A 22,537-nucleotide genomic window follows, 5' to 3' on the forward strand; every position below is an offset into this window, starting at 1 on the left:
GAAAATGTTAGGAAATGTTAAACACTGTAGATGAAATATTTTAAAAAATGACATAAACTATAAACAGATTGTTAGGAAATGTTAGAGACTGTTAGAAAATGTAAAAATGACAGAAAATATAAGAGAATGTTAGGAAATGTTAAAGACTGTTAATAAAATATTTAAAAAGTGACAGAAACTATAAAAGAATGTTATGAAATGTTAGAGACTTTTAGGAAATGTTCAAGACTGTTATGGAACGTTTTTTTTTTTTTTTTTTCAAATGACAGAAAATATTAAAGAATGTTAGGAAATGTTAAAGACTGTTGATGAAATATTTCAAAAGTGACAAACTATAAAAGAATGTTGGGAAATGTTAGGGACTTTTAGAAAATGTAAAAATGACAGAAAATATTAGAGAATGTTAGGAAATGTTCAAGACTGTTATGGAAGCTTTTTCTTTTTTTTCAAATGACAGAAAATATTAAAGAATGTTAGGAAATGTTAAAGAATGTTACTAAAATACATAAAAAAGTGACAGAAACTATAAAAGAATGTTGGGAAATGTTATAGACTTAGAAAATGTAAAAATGACGGAAAATATAAGAGAATGTTAGAAAATGTTCAAGACTGTTATGGAAAATTGTATTCATTTAATTAAAATGACAGAAAATATTAAAGAATGTTGGGAAATGTTCAAGACTGGTAAAAAAATATTTAAAAAACGACAAACTATAAAAAGAATGTTAGGAAATGTTGGACTGTTAGAAAATGTAAAAATGACAGAAAATATTAAAGAATGTTTGGAAATGTTCAAGACTGATAATAAAATATTTAAAAAACGACAAACTATAAAAAGAATGTTAGGAAATGTTAGAGACTGACAGAAAATATTAAAGAATGTTACGACATGTTAAAGACTGTTAAAAAGTATAAAACAATGTTGGGAAATGTTTGTAGGAAAATGAATTTGAAAAATGTCAAAGTAAAAATGTGATCAAATATGTTTAAGAATGTAAAAGAACATCAAATAAAGTTTAAAAAAAAGACTATTTAAAAGTTATAAAATATTAAACAAGGTTGTTGATAGTATGTTGTCATGAAGGATGTACAGGTGGACATCCCTTTATTTATTTGATATTTCTACATGTTTGATATTATATTGACTACTACAGTATAGTTATGTAAAGGTGATTGTTTTTCCATGTGAGAACATTTTCTTTTAGACATGAACAAATATCTTCTGTGTTGAATGGACATGACCCAGCATCTTTTTTTTTTTCTAACAGAATTTTCATTGAGATCTTTTTTTTTTTTTGTCTAAATGGCCACCGGGCATTTAAGACAATTGAATGTTTTTATTGGGTTTTTTTTAGGATATGCAACCATTGCTTTATCCTACATACACACACAACTACATAGGTACTGTAGTGTATCAGACATTGTCAATGATTTACGTGTACTTTTGTAATACTGCCATGAGAAAAATACACATTTGATTGTTGATTGTTTTGTGTCTTTTTTTGGATTGAACTTGTAAGAAAGCGAGAGAAAATCATTTAAAAAGGGCAAAATAATGCAAAGTTTTACGCGGACATAATGGAACTTTTCAGTAGCGGGACTCGAACACGCGGCATTCGTGTACTGGCACTAAATAGAATGTGTACACAATATACAGTAAAGTATGTGTGTACTACACACATACTTTACTGTACATGCTGTACAGTAGCACTTCCAATGCTAAATGTATTGAACTCTTGTGTGCTTGTATAAGTATGTTTGCAGTAAAAGTAATAATAGTAGTAATATTCATAGTAATGCACGAGTACTTTACCGCATGCACTTTCATTTGAAGATTGGAGTTGTAATAAAATGTGTTGTATCAATATTGTGACAAGGACTTGCTTCTTCTTCTTTTCCAGTCAGCAGCAGAAAATCATCTGGAAAAAAATGAAGGAGTCGGTGAAAATACGTCGCCTTATATGGTAGTCGATATGTAGAGTCCTATATTGGGGGTCTAGAAGTTCACACATGCACACCGAATTGCTTCTTTTTCAAGTCAGAGCTTTTCTTCCTGTCACTCACATTAAAAAAACTATTTGTCGATAAACTTATTTTGTCCAAAAACAGGTCTTGAAAATATGGTCATCATCGTATATTTGCAGTATTATGATTTAATATGTATATTCAGCACTTTGAGGTGTGATGTTGAATAAAAAGTGCATTATAAATTGAAGTTGTTAGTATTAGTATTAGTATTATTATTATTATTTAGAGATGTCCGATAATATCGTCCGGTAAATGCTCTAAAATGTAATATCGGAAATTATCTGTTTCAAAAAGTAAAATTAATGACTTTTTAAAACGCTGTTGTACGGAGCGGTACATATCCGGTAAAACACGGATATAAACCCAGTCAGCAGCCCCTCCCCTCTCCCCTCTCCCCACACACAACACTGGAGTTGCAGCACGACTGCAGCATGAGAGGTTTACTGGCGACGTTCGATGACCTCATCAAACCGCCGCGAGCGCAGCATAACAACAACAGGAGTGTGTTGTTGCCGGTGCTGTAGCCGTGGCTAACAAGCCAGCTCGCTCGGTGACTGAGTAATGACACCATGTCTGTGGTTTGGGATTATTTTAAAGTGTGTCTGACGGATAAAAAACTGGCAATTTGCAATGACTGCAAAAAGTTGGTTATGCGAGACGTCTTCCTTTAATACGAGCAATTTGATCTCCCACCTCTTCAAGAATCATAAGGAGATACACGATGTATACAAGCGGAAGATGGATGAAAAGTAGAGATGCCGATAAATGCTTTAAAATGTAATATCGTAATTATCGGTATCGGTTTCAAAATTATCTGTATCGGTTTTAAAATAAGTAAAATTTATGACTTTTTAAAACGCCGCTGTGTACACGGACGTAGGGAGAAGAACAGAGCGCCAATAAACCTTAAAGGCACTGCCTTTGCATGCCTGCCTAGTCACATAATACCTACGCCTTTTCACACACACAAGTGAATGCAATGCCTACTTGGTCAACAGCCATACAGGTCACACTGAGGGTGGCCGTATAAACAACTTTGACACTGTTACAAAATTGCGCCACACTGTGAACCCACACCAAACAAGAATGACAAACACATTTCGGGAGAACATCCGCACCGTAACACAACATAAACACAACAGAACAAATACCCAGAACCCCTTGCAGCACTAACTCTTCTGGGAGCTACAATATACACCCCCGCTACCGCCTACCCCCTACCTCAACCCCACCCCCCCAACCCCGCCCACCTCAACCTCCTCATGCTCTCTCAGGGAGAGCATGTCCCAAATTCCAAGCTGCTGTTTTGAGGCATGTTAAAAAAAATAATGCACTTTGTGACTTCAATAATAAATATGGCAGTGCCATGTTGGCACTTTTTTTCCATAACTTGAGTTGATTTATTTTGAAAAACCTTGTTACATTGTTTAATGCAGGGGTGGGCAATTAATTTTTACCGGGGGCCGCATGAGCTACCCGAGCACTGCTGGAGGGCCACATCGACAATATTTCAATTAAATTTTGCTCAATATTATTTTTGATATATACCGTAAGATAAATAATAATAATAATAATAATAATAGTAATACTTCAACATAGTGTGTGTAACAGCATTCCATGACTAATATATATAAATTAACATTAATAATAAATGACAGTAAAATAAGCACACGTATGACTGAGGAGTCATAGTGTAACTTTGTGTGGTGTTTGAGTTGTCCGACTTTTTGTGTGGCCTTAAACGCACCAGTGGTTTAGTGCTATGCGTGTTGGTGACAGATGACAAGTTGCTTTTGGCCTGGTTTGTACGGCAGAAAATGACTAGTTTTTTGAGATAGAAGTGTTTTACTCATGTTTTTGGTGTGGTTATGTCCGAATATAAACAGTTTTGTTCATTAAAGTGATCGATATAATTCCTGTCCTCGAAGCATCTCGATAGACGTTACAATAATTGAACGGTGTTGACGAACACCGTTAGGGCCGCTTGTTGTCACTGTCACTCAAAGTTGCATTGCAAAATTCCATAGAATAAATATGTTTATTTTGTTTATAATTCAGATGGGATTTGATTTGGTGCGCGGCATATATTTGCTGCGCGCAGCGGACGCTTGAGCAGTGCGCAATTGCGCAGGCACGCACCTTAGGTGAGGGGACGTTGCTTTGCAGTTCATGTGTTGTTGAAAACACGCCATTCCTCATCAACTTTTCTCTTTTTGGCGTCTCGGGTGTAAAGCGTGCATCACTTGTCGCTGCATGTGCACCTTCACTCGCAGGTTACACACGGACACACGCCCATAAATAATACTTTTCAAAATAAAAGCAGCACAGTTGTATTGCGCGCAGGACATAGATGTTTTTTCAACTTTATTTTGTAATTGCAGTTGTTCACATTCACTCACAATCACGCATACGTCCACACGGAAGTAATACAAATAACGATTTTCAAAACAAAAGCAGCACCGTTGTATTGCACACTCGACATAGATACTTTTTAAAATTTATTTTGTAATTTATAATTGGCCTCACGCGGGCCGGACAGGGACGCACAAAGGGCCGGATGCGGCTCGCGGGCCGCAGAATGCCCAGGTCTGGTTTAATGCATCCAGCGGGGCATCACAACAAAATTAGGCATAATAATGTGTTAATTTCCACGACTGTATATATCGGTATTGGTTGATATCGGTATTGGTAATTAAGAGTTGGAATATATCGGAATATCGGACATCGGCAAAAAAGCCATTATCGGACATCTCTAATGAAAAGCAAACACCGAAAAAAAGTAGTACCACACAGTTGTCGCTTAAAGACTCCGCCGAGAAAAAATTAAATTACAACAAAAACCGCCCCAAGGCGAAAGCCCACGTTGTGGTCAGGGACAACGCACGCAGTATACTATACTTGTATACTTGCATAGCGCTTTTCTACCTTTTTTAAGGAACTCAAAGCACTTTGACACTATTTCCACATTCACCCATTCACACACACATTCACACACTGATGGCAAAAGCTACGGTGGATAGTCTGCCCTGCATGGCGCACACTTAGCAGCTTGCAGTGAACGGAGGTGCCCTGTCTCAACGCAGCATTTCAGAAGCTCTGGTTGACTGCTAGGCCACTTCAAGCACTCACCACTAGCTTGCAGCACATTTGTGTTACTCATAAAAATATGTTAGAGCAGGGCAGATTGAGCCCAGTTTATAATTTCCTGTTATACAGTATGCCAGGCAGTCTTGCACTACAGGAGGACTATGTTATACCGTAATTTCCGGACTATAAGCCGCTACTTTTTCCCCTCGTTCTGGTCCCTGCGGCTTATACAACAGTGCGGCTTATTTACGGCCTGTTCTTCTCCGACACCGACGAAGAGGATTTCGGTGGTTTTAGTACGCAGGAGGAAGACGATGACACAATGATTAAAGACTGACTTTTCATATACCGGTAGGCTGGTTATTTTGATAACGTACAGGCGAGCACTTTGTATTACTTTGCACCGTTGTATTATTTGTACTCTGCACGAATGCTGTTCGCCATGTCAAAGATGTGAAAGTTTGATTGAATGATTGAAAGATGTATTGTTAATAAATGGGACGCTTTGCGTTCCCAAACAGTCATCTCTGTCCCGACAATCCCCTCCGTGGTAGCAGGAACCCCTATATACCACAGTAATTACACATCAAAACCCTGCGGCTTATAGTCTGGTGCGGCTTATAGTCTGGTGCGGCTTATAGTCTGGTGCGGCTTATAGTCTGGTGCGGCTTATAGTCTGGTGCGGCTTATAGTCTGGTGCGGCTTATATATGGAGCAATCTGTATTTTCCCCTAAATTTAGCTGGTGCGGCTTATAGTCAGGTGCAGCTTATAGTCCGGAAATTAGGGTAGTTTACTTTATTACTCTAGTATACTCTGGACCAGACCTGGGCAAATTAAGGCCCGGGGGCCACATGTGGCCCGTTAAGCTTTTCAATCTGGCCCGCCAGACATTCCTAAATAATTTTTTTAGATCTTTAAGATGGAAAGTGTGGCCGCCATTATGATGTGCAGTGATGTATTTCAATGGTTGGAATCAGCATGATATACTAGTTACTATGGTAATGTATTTAGTTGCTATGGTAATCTAAGTCAGAGCAGCTCAGACGAGGCACCAAGCAGTGTGGTTTTATATTCAGTGTATTCTTAAATTTAGGGTTGTCTTGTGTTTAGTGCCATCTTAATTTTTGTCATCTTATGGTGAAGGTTTTTTTAATTCTGGTTTGTCTGAAATAAAGGACTGTTTTACATTTAGACTCATATTATATTCAGGGTCGATTTATATTTAGAATGATCTCATATTCAGGGTTTTCTTATATTTTGTGTCATCCTACTTTTATTTTGTGCCATCCTGAATTTGGCTGTCTTATATTTGGAGCCATCCTTTATTTAGTGTCATTTTAAATTTGGTTGTCTTACATTTAGGGTAGTTTTATATCCAGAGTTGTCTTACATTAAGGGTTGTCTTATATTTAGTGTCATCTTAAATTCTGTCATCTTATGTTCAGGTTTGTCCTATATAAAGGGCTGTTTTACATCAAGAGTTGAATTATATCCAGGGTAGTTTTATATTCAGCATATTCTTAAATTTAGGGTTGTCTTGTGTTTAGTGCCATCTTATTTTCTGTCATCTTATGGTGAAGATTTTTTTTATACTGATTTGTCTGAAATAAAGGACTGTTTTACATTTAGACTCATATTATATTCAGGGTCGTTTTATATTAAGAATGATCTCATATTCAGGGTCTTCTTATATTTTGTGTCATCCTACTTTTATTTTGTGTCATCCTGAATTTGGCTGTCTTATATTTGGCGCCATCTTTTATTCTGAATAGATTACGACACTGAATGTAAAACAGCCCTTTATATAGGACAAACCTGTATAAAAAAATCCTGAACCTACAGTAAGATGACCAATTTAAGATGACACTAAATATAAGACGACCATGATTATAAGGTAACTCTGTATATAAAACTACCCTGAATACGACTCTGACGGTAAAACAGCCCTTTATATAGCACATACCGTATTTTTCGGACTATAAATCGCAGTTTTTTTCATAGTTTGGCCGGGGGTGCGACTTTTTCTCAGGAGCGACTTATGTGTGAAATTATTAACACATTACCGTAAAATATCAAATAATATTATTTAGCTCATTCACGTAAGAGACTAGACGTATAAGATTTCATGGGATTTAGCGATTAGGAGTGACAGATTGTTTGGTAAACGTATAGCATGTTCTATATGTTATAGTTATTTGAATGACTCTTACCATAATATGTTACGTTAACATACCAGGCACCTTCTCAGTTGGTTATTTATGCCTCATATAACGTACACTTATTCAGCCTGTTGTTCACTATTCTTTATTTATTTTAAATTGCCTTTCAAATGTCTATTCTTGGTGTTGGGTTTCATCAAATAAATTTCCCCAAAAAATGTGACTTATACTCCAGTGCGACTTATATATGTTTTTTTCCTTCTTTATTATGCATTTTCGGCCGGTGCGACTTATACTCCAAAAAAATACGGTACCTGTATAAAAAATAATCAACGTAAGACGACCAAATTTAAGACACTACATATAAGACGACCCTAAATATAAAATGGCTGATTTTGAGATGACACTAAATGCAAGAGGACCCTAAATATAAGACAACTGAAAATAAGGTGACCAATTAAAAGAAGGCACTGAATATAAAACGACCTGAATATGAGACGAAGGTTAATATACAAACCCTGTTTCTATATGAGTTGGGAAATTGTGTTAGATGTAAATATAAACAGAATACAATGATTTGCAAATCATTTTCAACCCATATTCAGTTGAATATGCTACAAAGACAACATATTTGATGTTCAAACTGATAAACATTTATTTTTTTTGCAAATAATCATTAACTTTAGAATTTCATGCCAGCAACACGTGACAAAGAAGTTGTGAAAGGTGGCAATAAATACTGATAAAGTTGAGGAATGCTCATCAAACACTTATTTGGAACATCCCACAGGTGAACAGGCTAATTGGGAACAGGTGGGTGCCATGATTGGGTATAAAAGTAGATTCCATGAAATGCTCAGTCATTCACAAACAAGGATGGGGCGAGGGTCACCACTTTGTCAAGAAATGCGTGAGCAAATTGTTGAACAGTTTAAGAAAAACCTTTATCAACCAGCTATTGCAAGGAATTTAGGGATTTCACCATCTACGCTCCGTAATATCATCAAAGGGTTCAGAGAATCTGGAGAAATCACTGCACGTAAGCAGCTAAGCCCGTGACCTTCGATCCCTCAGGCCGTACTGCATCAACAAGCGACATCAGTGTGTAAAGGATATCACCACATGGGCTCAGGAACACTTCAGAAACCCACTGTCAGTAACTACAGTTGGTCGCTACATCTGTAAGTGCAAGTTAAAACTCTCCTATGCAAGGCGAAAACCGTTTATCAACAACACCCGGAAACGCCGTCGGTTTCGCTGGGCCTGAGCTCATCTAAGATGGACTGATACAAAGTGGAAAAGTGTTCTGTGGTCTGACGAGTCCACATTTCAAATTGTTTTTGGAAACTGTGGACGTCGTGTCCTCCGGACCAAAGAGGAAAAGAACCATCCGGATTGTTATAGGCGCAAAGTGTAAAAGCCAGCATCTGTGAAGGTATGGGAGTGTATTAGTGCCCAAGACATGGGTAACTTACACATCTGTGAAGGCACCATTAATGCTGAAAGGTACATACAGGTTTTGGAGCAACATATGTCGCCATCCAAGCAATGTTACCATGGACGCCCCTGCTTATTTCAGCAAGACAATGCCAAGCCATGTGTTACATCAACGTGGCTTCATAGTAAAAGAGTGCGGGTACTAGACTGGCCTGCCTGTAGTCCAGACCTGTCTCCCATTGAAAATGTGTGGCGCATTATGAAGCCTAAAATAGCACAAGGGAGACCCCCGGACTGTTGAACAACTTAAGCTGTACATCAAGCAAGAATGGGAAAGAATTCCACCTGAGAAGCTTCAAAAATGTGTCTCCTCAGTTCCCAAACATTTACTGAGTGTTGTTAAAAGGAAAGGCCATGTAACACAGTGGTGAACATGCCCTTTCCCAACTACTTTGGCACGTGTTGCAGCCATGAAATTCTAAGTTAATTATTATTTGCAAAAAAAAAAAAAAGTTTATGAGTTTGAACATCAAATATGTTGTCTTTGTGGTGCATTCAATTGAATATGGGTTGAAAAGGATTTGCAAATCATTGTATTCCGTTTATATTTACATCTAACACAATTTCCCAACTCATATGGAAACGGGGTTTGTATAAGACAGCCTTGAAAATAGTATTTTTTTAAGACTTGTTTTTGAACAAATGTTTTTAACACAAAAATGAATCTTTTAGAAGTCATGTTTTCAACAAGTGGTGGATAATTTAAAAAAAAAACCACAATGATGTTTCTTAGCAGCTGGATAATAGTTTGGTGACTTCAAATGATCGCAAAAAATAAGACGTCCATAAGACAAAAAAAAAACTGCTGCTTCAGCGTAAATTATTTCAATTAGATTTTCCCTCCAATAGGAGCATCAGTGTAAAACCACACCTACTACAGGACGGAATATAAGACGACGTTTAAAGGTGCAAATATAAACTCGACACTGAATGGTACGAAACGAGACGTACGGAAGACGTTCATATTTACTCCAGAGCCAGCAGCTCCACGTCAAAAACGAGGGTGGCGTTGGGGGGGATGATGCCCGGGTGGCCTTTGTTTCCGTACGCGTAGTCCGGAGAACACGTCAGTTTGGCTCTTTGGCCTACGCTCATCTGCAGGAAGGACGAGGCATACATCATCAACACAAAAACAACAACATACATGATGTCACTAAATGAAGGTATGAACATAATTGCTGTTCTTACCTGCACCACACCCTCCTCCCAGCCTCGGATCACTTCCTGTTTGCCAATCTTGAACCTGAAGGGTTTGTCTCTGTCTCGAGACGAGTCAAACTTGCGGCCGTCCGTCAAAGAACCTGCACACACACCAACACAATCAAGACTTAACAACACACACACCAACACAATCATGACTTAACAACACACACACCAACACAATCATGACTTAACAACACACACACCAACACAATCATGACTTAACAACACACACACCAACACAATCATTACTTAACAAGACACACACACCAACACGTTCATCACACAACACACACACAAACACATTCCTTACACAACACACACACCAACACAATCATTACTTAACAACACACACACCAACACAATCATTATTTAACACACACACCAACACAATCATTATTTAACACACACACCAACACAATCATTACTTAACAACACACGAACCAAAACTATCATTACTTAACAACACACACTAACCAACACAATCATTACTTAACAACACACACACACCAACACAATCATTACTTAACACACACCAACACAATCATTACTTAACAACACACACACACCAACACAATAATTACTTAACAACACACACACCAACAACATCATTACTTAACAACACACACCAACACAATCATTACTTAACAACACACACCAATACAATCATTACTTAACAACACACACACACACACACACACCAACACAATCATTACTTAACAACACTCACACCAACACAATCATTACTTAACAACACACACAACACAATCATTACTTAACAACACACACACCAACACAATCATTACTTAACAACACACACACCAACAACATCATTACTTAACAACACACACCAACACAATCATTACTTAACAACACACACACCAACACAATCATTACTTAACAACACGCACACACCAACACAATCATGACTTAACAACACACACACCAACACAATTATGACTTAACAACACGCACACACCAACACAATCATTACTTAACAACACGCACACACCAACACAATCATTACTTAACACACACACCAACAAAATCATTACTTAACAACACACACACCAACACAATCATGACTTAACAACACACACACCAACACAATCATGACTTAACAACACACACACCAACACAATCATGACTAAACAACACACACACCAACACAATCATGACTTAACAACACACACACCAACACAATTATGACTTAACAACACGCATACACCAACACAATCATTACTTAACAACACGCACACACCAACACAATCATTACTTAACAACACACACACCAACAAAATCATTACTTAACAACACACACACCACCACAATCAATACTTTACAACACACACACCAACACAATCAATACTTAACTACACACACACCAACACAATCATTACTTAACAACACACACACCAACACAATCAATACTTAACTACACACACACCAACACAATCATTACTTAACAACACACACACACCAACACGTTCATCACACAACACACACACAAACACATTCCTTACACAACACACACTAACCAACACAATCATTACTTAACAACACACACACCAACATAATCATTACTTAACAACACACACACCGACACAATCATCACACAACACGCACCAACACGTTCATCACACAACACACACACAAACACATTCCTTACACAACACACACACCAACACAATCATTACTTAACAACACACACACCAACACAATCATTATTTAACACACACACCAACACAATCATTATTTAACACACACACCAACACAATCATTACTTAACAACACACGAACCAAAACTATCATTACTTAACAACACACACTAACCAACACAATCATTACTTAACAACACACACACACCAACACAATCATTACTTAACACACACCAACACAATCATTACTTAACAACACACACACACCAACACAATCATTACTTAACAACACACACACCAACAACATCATTACTTAACAACACACACCAACACAATCATTACTTAACAACACACACACCAACACAATCATTACTTAACAACACACACACCAACACAATCATGACTTAACAACACACACACCAACACAATCATGACTTAACAACACACACACCAACACAATCATTACTTAACAGGACACACACACCAACACGTTCATCACACAACACACACACAAACACATTCCTTACACAACACACACACCAACACAATCATTACTTAACAACACACACACCAACACAATCATTATTTAACACACACACCAACACAATCATTATTTAACACACACACCAACACAATCATTACTTAACAACACACGAACCAAAACTATCATTACTTAACAACACACACTAACCAACACAATCATTACTTAACAACACACACACACCAACACAATCATTACTTAACACACACCAACACAATCATTACTTAACAACACACACACACCAACACAATAATTACTTAACAACACACACACCAACAACATCATTACTTAACAACACACACCAACACAATCATTACTTAACAACACACACCAACACAATCATTACTTAACAACACACACACACACACACCAACACAATCATTACTTAACAACACTCACACCAACACAATCATTACTTAACAACACACACAACACAATCATTACTTAACAACACACACACCAACACAATCATTACTTAACAACACACACACCAACAACATCATTACTTAACAACACACACCAACACAATCATTACTTAACAACACACACACCAACACAATCATTACTTAACAACACGCACACACCAACACAATCATGACTTAACAACACACACACCAACACAATTATGACTTAACAACACGCACACACCAACACAATCATTACTTAACAACACGCACACACCAACACAATCATTACTTAACACACGCACCAACAAAATCATTACTTAACAACACACACACCAACACAATCATGACTTAACAACACACACACCAACACAATCATGACTTAACAACACACACACCAACACAATCATGACTAAACAACACACACACCAACACAATCATGACTTAACAACACACACACCAACACAATTATGACTTAACAACACGCACACACCAACACAATAATTACTTAACAACACGCACACACCAACACAATCATTACTTAACAACACACACACCAACAAAATCATTACTTAACAACACACACACCACCACAATCAATACTTTACAACACACACACCAACACAATCAATACTTAACTACACACACACCAACACAATCATTACTTAACAACACACACACCAACACAATCAATACTTAACTACACACACACCAACACAATCATTACTTAACAACACACACACACCAACACGTTCATCACACAACACACACACAAACACATTCCTTACACAACACACTAACCAACACAATCATTACTTAACAACACACACACCAACATAATCATTACTTAACAACACACACACGACACAATCATCACACAACACGCACCAACACGTTCATCACACAACACACACACAAACACATTCCTTACACAACACACACACCAACACAATCATTACTTAACAACACACACACCAACACAATCATTATTTAACACACACACCAACACAATCATTATTTAACACACACACCAACACAATCATTACTTAACAACACACGAACCAAAACTATCATTACTTAACAACACACACTAACCAACACAATCATCACTTAACAACACACACACACCAACACAATCATTACTTAACACACACCAACACAATCATTACTTAACAACACACACACACCAACACAATCATTACTTAACAACACACACACCAACAACATCATTACTTAACAACACACACCAACACAATCATTACTTAACAACACACACACCAACACAATCATTACTTAACAACACACACACCAACACAATCATGACTTAACAACACACACACCAACACAATCATGACTTAACAACACACACACCAACACAATCATTACTTAACAGGACACACACACCAACACGTTCATCACACAACACACACACAAACACATTCCTTACACAACACACACACCAACACAATCATTACTTAACAACACACACACCAACACAATCATTATTTAACACACACACCAACACAATCATTATTTAACACACACACCAACACAATCATTACTTAACAACACACGAACCAAAACTATCATTACTTAACAACACACACTAACCAACACAATCATTACTTAACAACACACACACACCAACACAATCATTACTTAACACACACCAACACAATCATTACTTAACAACACACACACACCAACACAATAATTACTTAACAACACACACACCAACAACATCATTACTTAACAACACACACCAACACAATCATTACTTAACAACACACACCAACACAATCATTACTTAACAACACACACACACACACACCAACACAATCATTACTTAACAACACTCACACCAACACAATCATTACTTAACAACACACACAACACAATCATTACTTAACAACACACACACCAACACAATCATTACTTAACAACACACACACCAACAACATCATTACTTAACAACACACACCAACACAATCATTACTTAACAACACACACACCAACACAATCATTACTTAACAACACGCACACACCAACACAATCATGACTTAACAACACACACACCAACACAATTATGACTTAACAACACGCACACACCAACACAATCATTACTTAACAACACGCACACACCAACACAATCATTACTTAACACACACACCAACAAAATCATTACTTAACAACACACACACCAACACAATCATGACTTAACAACACACACACCAACACAATCATGACTTAACAACACACACACCAACACAATCATGACTAAACAACACACACACCAACACAATCATGACTTAACAACACACACACCAACACAATTATGACTTAACAACACGCACACACCAACACAATAATTACTTAACAACACGCACACACCAACACAATCATTACTTAACAACACACACACCAACAAAATCATTACTTAACAACACACACACCACCACAATCAATACTTTACAACACACACACCAACACAATCAATACTTAACTACACACACACCAACACAATCATTACTTAACAACACACACACCAACACAATCAATACTTAACTACACACACACCAACACAATCATTACTTAACAACACACACACACCAACACGTTCATCACACAACACACACACAAACACATTCCTTACACAACACACTAACCAACACAATCATTACTTAACAACACACACACCAACATAATCATTACTTAACAACACACACACGACACAATCATCACACAACACGCACCAACACGTTCATCACACAACACACACACAAACACATTCCTTACACAACACACACACCAACACAATCATTACTTAACAACACACACACCAACACAATCATTATTTAACACACACACCAACACAATCATTATTTAACACACACACCAACACAATCATTACTTAACAACACACGAACCAAAACTATCATTACTTAACAACACACACTAACCAACACAATCATCACTTAACAACACACACACACCAACACAATCATTACTTAACACACACCAACACAATCATTACTTAACAACACACACACACCAACACAATCATTACTTAACAACACACACACCAACAACATCATTACTTAACAACACACACCAACACAATCATTACTTAACAACACACACACCAACACAATCATTACTTAACAACACACACACACACACACACACCAACACAATCATTACTTAACAACACTTACAACAACACAATCATTACTTAACAACACACACAACACAATCATTACTTAACACACACACCAACACAATCATTACTTAACAGCACTCACACCAACACAATCATTACTCAACAACACACACACCAACACAATCATTACTTAACAGCACACACACCAACACAATCATTACTTAACAACACACACACCAACACAATCATGACTTAACAACACACACAACAACACAATCATGACTTAACAACACACACACCAACACAATTATGACTTAACAACACGCACACACCAACACAATCAATACTTAACTACACACACACCAACACAATCAATACTTAACTACACACACACCAACACAATCATGACTTAACAACACACACACCAACACAATCATTACTTAACAACACACACACACCAACACAATCATTACTTAACAACACTCACACCAACACAATCATTACTTAACAACACACACACCAACACAATCATGACTTAACAACACACACACCAACACAATCATGACTTAACAACACACACCCCAACACAATCATGACTTAACAACACACACACCAACACAATCATGACTTAACAACACACACACCAACACAATCATGACTTAACAACACACACACCAACACAATCATTACTTAACAATACACACACCAACACAATCATTACTTAACAATACACACACCAACACAATCATGACTTAACAACACACACACCAACACAATCATGACTTAACAACACACACACCAACACAATCATGACTTAACAACACACACACCAACACAATCATTACTTAACAATACACACACCAACACAATCATTACTTAACAATACACACACCAACACAATCATTACTTAACAACACACACACCAACACAATCATTACTTAACAACACACACACACCAACACAATCATTACTTAACAATACACACACCAACACTATCATTACTTAACTACACACACACCAACACTATCATTACTTAACTACATACACACCAACACAATTATTACTTAACAACACACACCCCAACACAATCATGACTTAACAACACACACCCCAACACAATCATTACTTAACAATGCACACACCAACACTATCATTACTTAACAACACACACACCAACACAATCATGACTTAACAACACACACACCAACACAATCATTACTTAACAACACTCACACAACACAATCATTACTTAACACACACACACCAACACAATCATTACTTAACAACACTCACACCAACACAATCATTACTTAACAACACACACACCAACACAATCATGACTTAACAACACACACACCAACACAATCATTACTTAACAACACACACCCCAACACAATCATGACTTAACAACACACACACCAACACAATCATTACTTAACAACACACACACCAACACAATCATGACTTAACAACACACACACCAACACAATCATTACTTAACAACACACACACCAACACAATCATTACTTAACAATACACACACCAACACTATCATTACTTAACTACATACACACCAACACAATCATTACTTAACAACACACACACCAACACAATCATGACTTAACAACACACACACCAACACAATCATCACACAAAATGTTGAAAATTGTTACAAAATGATTGAAGAACGTTACGAAATGTTTACGATTGTTGAAGTATGTTAGATAATTTTACAAAATATTGAAGATTGTTACAAAGTGTTAAAAAGTGCCTAAGATGTTGAAAATTTTTAAACAATGTTACAAAATGTTAAAGATTTTTAAAGAATGTTTAAAGAATGTTAAAGAATGTAAAAAAAAATGTTAAAGATTGTTACAAAATGTTAAAGATTGTTGAATAATGTAAAATTATGTAAAAAAACAACAACAACAAAATATATATTTAGGGATGTTGAAGAATGCCAAAAAATGTTAAAGATTGTTAGAGTGTCCGCCCTGAGATCGGTAGGTTGGAGTTCAAATCCCAGCCGAGTCATACCAAAGACTATAAAAATGGGACCCATAACCTCCCTGCTTGGCACTCAGCAACAAAGGGTTGGAGTTGGGGGTTAAATCACCAAAATGATTCCCGGGCGCGGCGCCGCTGCTGCCCACTGCTCCCCAAGGGGATGGGACAAATGCAGAGGACAAATTTCACCACATCTAGTGTGTGTGTGACAATCATTGGTACTTTAATGTTAATCTTAAAAAGTTATAGTTTTACAAAATGTTAGAGGTTGTAACAAAATGTCGACGATCGTAAGAAAATGTTGACAATTGTAACCAATTGTTGCAGATTGCTACAAAATGTTAAAGACTGTTAAAAAAAAATGGTTAAAAATGGTGAACAACGTTGATTGTTGAAAATCGTACAGAATGGTGCAACATGTTTAAGGGTGTTGAAAAATGTTGAATATTGTAAGAAAAGATGAAGATTGATTGAAAATGTTAAAAATCGTTGAAGAATGTTAAAGGTTGATGAAGAATGTAAAATATTGTAAAACATGTTAAAGGTTGATGAAGAATGTAAAATATTGTAAAACATGTTAAAGGTTGATGAAAAATGTAAAATATTGAAAAACATATTTTAAAAAATGTTAAATGTAAAACAATGTTAAAGATTGTTACCAAATGTTAAAGAATCTTACAAGATGTTAAAGATTTTTAAAGAATGTTAAAGAATGTAGAAAATGTTTAAAGCTTGTTAGAAAATGTTAAAGATTGTTGAATAATGTAAAAAAAATAACATTTAAGGATGTTGAAGAATGCAAAAAAAATGTTAAAGATTGTTACAAATGTTCTAGATTTCTTTTACAAAATGTTAGAGGTTGTAACAAAATGTCGATGATCGTAACAAAATGTTGACAATTGTAACCAATTGTTGCAGATTGCTACAAAATGTTAAAGACTGTTAAAAAAAATGGTTAAAAATGGTGAACAACGTTGATTGTTGAAAATCGTACAGAATGGTGCAACATGTTTAAGGGTGTTGAAAAATGTTGAATATTGTAAGAAAAGATGAAGATTGATTGAAAATGTTAAAAATCGTTGAAGAATGTTAAAGGTTGATGAAGAATGTAAAATATTGTAAAACATGTTAAAGGTTGATGAAGAATGTAAAATATTGTAAAACATGTTAAAGGTTGATGAAAAATGTAAAATATTGAAAAAAATATTTTAAAAAATGTTAAATGTAAAACAATGTTAAAGATTGTTACCAAATGTTAAAGAATCATACAAGATGTTAAAGATTTTTAAAGAATGTTAAAGAATGTAGAAAATGTTTAAAGCTTGTTAGAAAATGTTAAAGATTGTTGAATAATGTAAAAAAATAACATTTAAGGATGTTGAAGAATGCAAAAAAAATGTTAAAGATTGTTACAAATGTTCTAGATTTCTTTTAACAAAATGTTAAAGGTTGTAACAAAATGTCGACGATCGTAACAAAATGTTGACAATTGTAACCAAATGTTGCAGATTGCTACAAAATGTTAAAGATTGTTAAAAATGTTGATTGTTGAAAATCTTACAGAATGGTGCAACATGTTTAAGGGTGTTGAAAAATGTTTAATATTGTAAGAAAAGATGAAGATTGTTTCAAAATGTTAAAAATCGTTGAAGAATGTTTAAGGTTGATGAAGAATGTAAAATATTGTAAAACATGTTTTAAAAAATTTAAATAATATAAAAAAATGTGTTACAAAATGTTAAAGATTGTTACAAAATGTTAAAGATTGTAAGAAAATGTGGAATATTGTTACAAAATGTGAAAGATGGTTACAATATAATAAAGATTGTTAAAAAATTTAAAATGGTGTAAAAATGCATAAAGAATGTAAAAAAAAATGTTTGAAGATTGTTACAAAATCAAATGTTAATGAACGTTGAAGAATGTTAAAGGTTGATGAAGAATGTAAAATATTGTAAAACATGTTTTAAAAATGTTATATAATGTAAAAAATGTTGTTACAAAAGTTAAAGATTGTTACAAAATGTTAAAGAATGTAAGAAAATGTTGAAGATTGTTACAACATGTGGAAGATGGTTACAAAATGTGGAATATTGTTCCAAAATGTCAAAGATAGTTATAATATGTTAAAGATTGTTGAAAATTGTAAAATAGTGTAAGAATGTTAAAAATGTTTTAAATATTGTTTCAAAATATTGAAGATTGGTACAAAATGTTAAATATTGTTGAAGAATGTTTAAAGAATGTTAAATAATGTAAAACAATGTTAAAGATTGTTACCAAATGTTAAAGATTGTTGAATAATGTAAAATTATGTAAAAAAAACAAAACAAAAAAAAAACATTTAAGGATGTTGAAGAATGCCAAAAAATGTTAAAGGTTGTTACAAAAGTTATAGATTTTTTTTTACAAAATGTTAAAGGTTGTAACAAAATGTCGACGATCGTAACAAAATGTTGACAATTGTAACCAAATGTTGCAGATTGCTACAAAATGTTAAAGATTGTTAAAAAAAAAATGGTTAAAAATGGTGAAACATGTTAATTAGTGAGAATCTTACAGAATGGTGCAACATGTTTAAGGCTGTTGAAAAATGTTGAATATTGTAAGAAAATGATGAAAATTGTTTCAAAATGTTAAAGATCATTGAAGAATGTTAAAGGTTGATGAAGAATGTAAAATATTGTAAAACAGGTTAAAGGTTGATGAAGAATGTAAAATATTGAAAAACATACTTTAAAAAATGTTAAATGTAAAACAATGTTAAAGATTGTTACCAAATGTTAAAGAATCTTACAAGATGTTAAAGATTTTTAAAGAATGCTAAAGAATGTAGAAAATGTTTAAAGCTTGTTAGAAAATGTTAAAGATTGTTGAATAATGTAAAAAAAATAACATTTAAGGATGTTGAAGAATGCAAACAAATTTTTAAAGATTGTTACAAATGTTCTAGATTTCTTTTAACAAAATGTTAAAGGTTGTAACAAAATGTCGACGATCGTAACAAAATGTTGACAATTGTAACCAAATGTTGCAGATTGCTACAAAATGTTAAAGATTGTTAAAAAAATGGTTAAAAATGGTGAAAAATGTTGATTGTTGAAAATCTTACAGAATGGTGCAACATGTTTAAGGGTATTGAACAATTTTGAATATTGTAAAAAAAGATGAAGATTGTTTCAAAATGTTAAAAATCGTTGAAGAATGTTAAAGGTTGATGAAGAATGTAAAATATTGTAAAACATGTTTAAAAAATTTTTAAATAAGGTAAAACATTTTTTTACAAAATGTTAAAGATTGTTACAAAATGTTAAAGATTGTAAGAAAATGTGGAATATTGTTACAAAATGTGGAATATTGTTACAAAATGTGAAAAATGATTACAATATAATAAAGATTGTTAAAAATTGTAAAATGGTGTAGAAATGCATACATAATAAAAAAAAATGTTTAAAGATTATTACAAAATGTTAATGAACGTTGAAGAATGTTAAAGGTTGATGAAGAATGTAAAATATTGTAAAACATGTTGTAAAAAATGTTAAAGAATGTAAAAAATGTTGTTACAAAATGTTAAAAATTGTAAGAAAGTGTTGAAGGTTGTTACAAAATGTGGAATATTGTTACAAAATGTCAAAGATAGTTACAATATAATAAAGATTGTTAAAAATTGTAAAATGGTGTAAAAATGCATAAAGAATGTAGAAAAAAATGTTTAAAGATTGTTACAAAATGTTGAAGATTGGTACAAGATGTTAAATATTGTTGAAGAATGTTAAAAGAATGTTAAAGAATGTAAAACAATGTTAAAGATAGTTACCAACGATTTTAAAGAACGTTTAAAGAATTTTAAAGAATGTAAAAAAATTTTTTGAAATGTGTTACAAAATGTTGAAGATTGCTACAAGATGTTTAAGATTATTGAGGAATGTAAAATGGTGTAAAAAAAATGTTTAAAGAATGTTAAGGAATGTTAAAACAATGTTAAAGATTGTTACAAGATGTTAAATATTGTTTAAAGAATGTTAAAGAACGTATGAAGAATGTTACAGAATGCTACAAGACGTTGAAGATTTTTAAAAAACATTAAAAAAAATTTATAGAATGTAAAAAAAATGTTAAGGATTGTTACAAATGTTTTAGATTTCTTTTAACAAAATGTTAAAGGTTGTAACAAAATGTCGACGATCGTAACAAAATGTTGACAATTGTAACCAAATTTTGCAGATTGCTACAAAATGTTAAAGATTGTTAAAAAATGGTTAAATATGGTGAAACATGTTAATTGTTGAAAATCTTACAGAATGGTGCAACATGTTTAAGGGTGTTGAAAAATGTTGAATATTGTAAGAAAATTATGAAAATTGTTTCAAAATGTTAAAGATCATTGAAGAATGTTAAAAGTTGATGAAGAAAGTAAAATATTGTAAAACATGTTAAAGGTTGATGAAGAATGTCAAATATTGTAAAACATGTCAAAGGTTGATGAAGAATGTCAAAAATTGTAAAACATGTTTTTAAAAATGTTAAATAATGTAAAAAATGTTGTAACAAAATGTTAAAGAGTGTTACAAAATGTTAAAGATTGTAAGAAAATTTTATATATTGTTAAAAAATGCATAAAGAATGTAAAAAAATGTTGAAGATTGATACAAGAAGTTAAATATTGTTGAAGAATGTTTAAAGAATGTAAAACATTTTTTAAGATTGTTACAAAATATTAAAGATTGTTACAAAGTATTAAAGATTTTTACAAAATGTTAATGTTCGTTGAAGAATGTTAAAGGTTGATTA

At 34.2% G+C, this 22,537-nt stretch overlaps 1 protein-coding gene across 2 annotated transcripts in view; it reads right to left on the reverse strand.

Moving 5' to 3' along the window:
• Window positions 1–350: 350 nt before the first annotated feature.
• The window catches only part of fkbp1ab (FKBP prolyl isomerase 1Ab), a 25,440-nt gene continuing 3,253 nt past the window's right edge, over window positions 351–22,537 (reverse strand). Inside the window, exons 3-5 of one of the 2 annotated variants that reach the window (XM_062052602.1) lie at window positions 9,962–10,074; window positions 9,744–9,868; window positions 351–1,919 (exon numbers count right to left, since the gene is read on the reverse strand). In XM_062052602.1, the coding sequence (XP_061908586.1) occupies window positions 1,916–1,919; window positions 9,744–9,868; window positions 9,962–10,074 (242 nt within the window). In that variant the 3' untranslated portion in view covers window positions 351–1,915. Of the gene's footprint in view, window positions 1,920–9,724; window positions 9,869–9,961; window positions 10,075–22,537 lie in introns of both variants that reach the window. The other variant, XM_062052601.1, reaches the window with a different exon arrangement.

The sequence above is a fragment of the Entelurus aequoreus genome, linkage group LG07 (genome assembly GCF_033978785.1).
Source record: "Entelurus aequoreus isolate RoL-2023_Sb linkage group LG07, RoL_Eaeq_v1.1, whole genome shotgun sequence".
Classification (NCBI taxonomy): Eukaryota; Metazoa; Chordata; class Actinopteri; order Syngnathiformes; family Syngnathidae; genus Entelurus; species Entelurus aequoreus.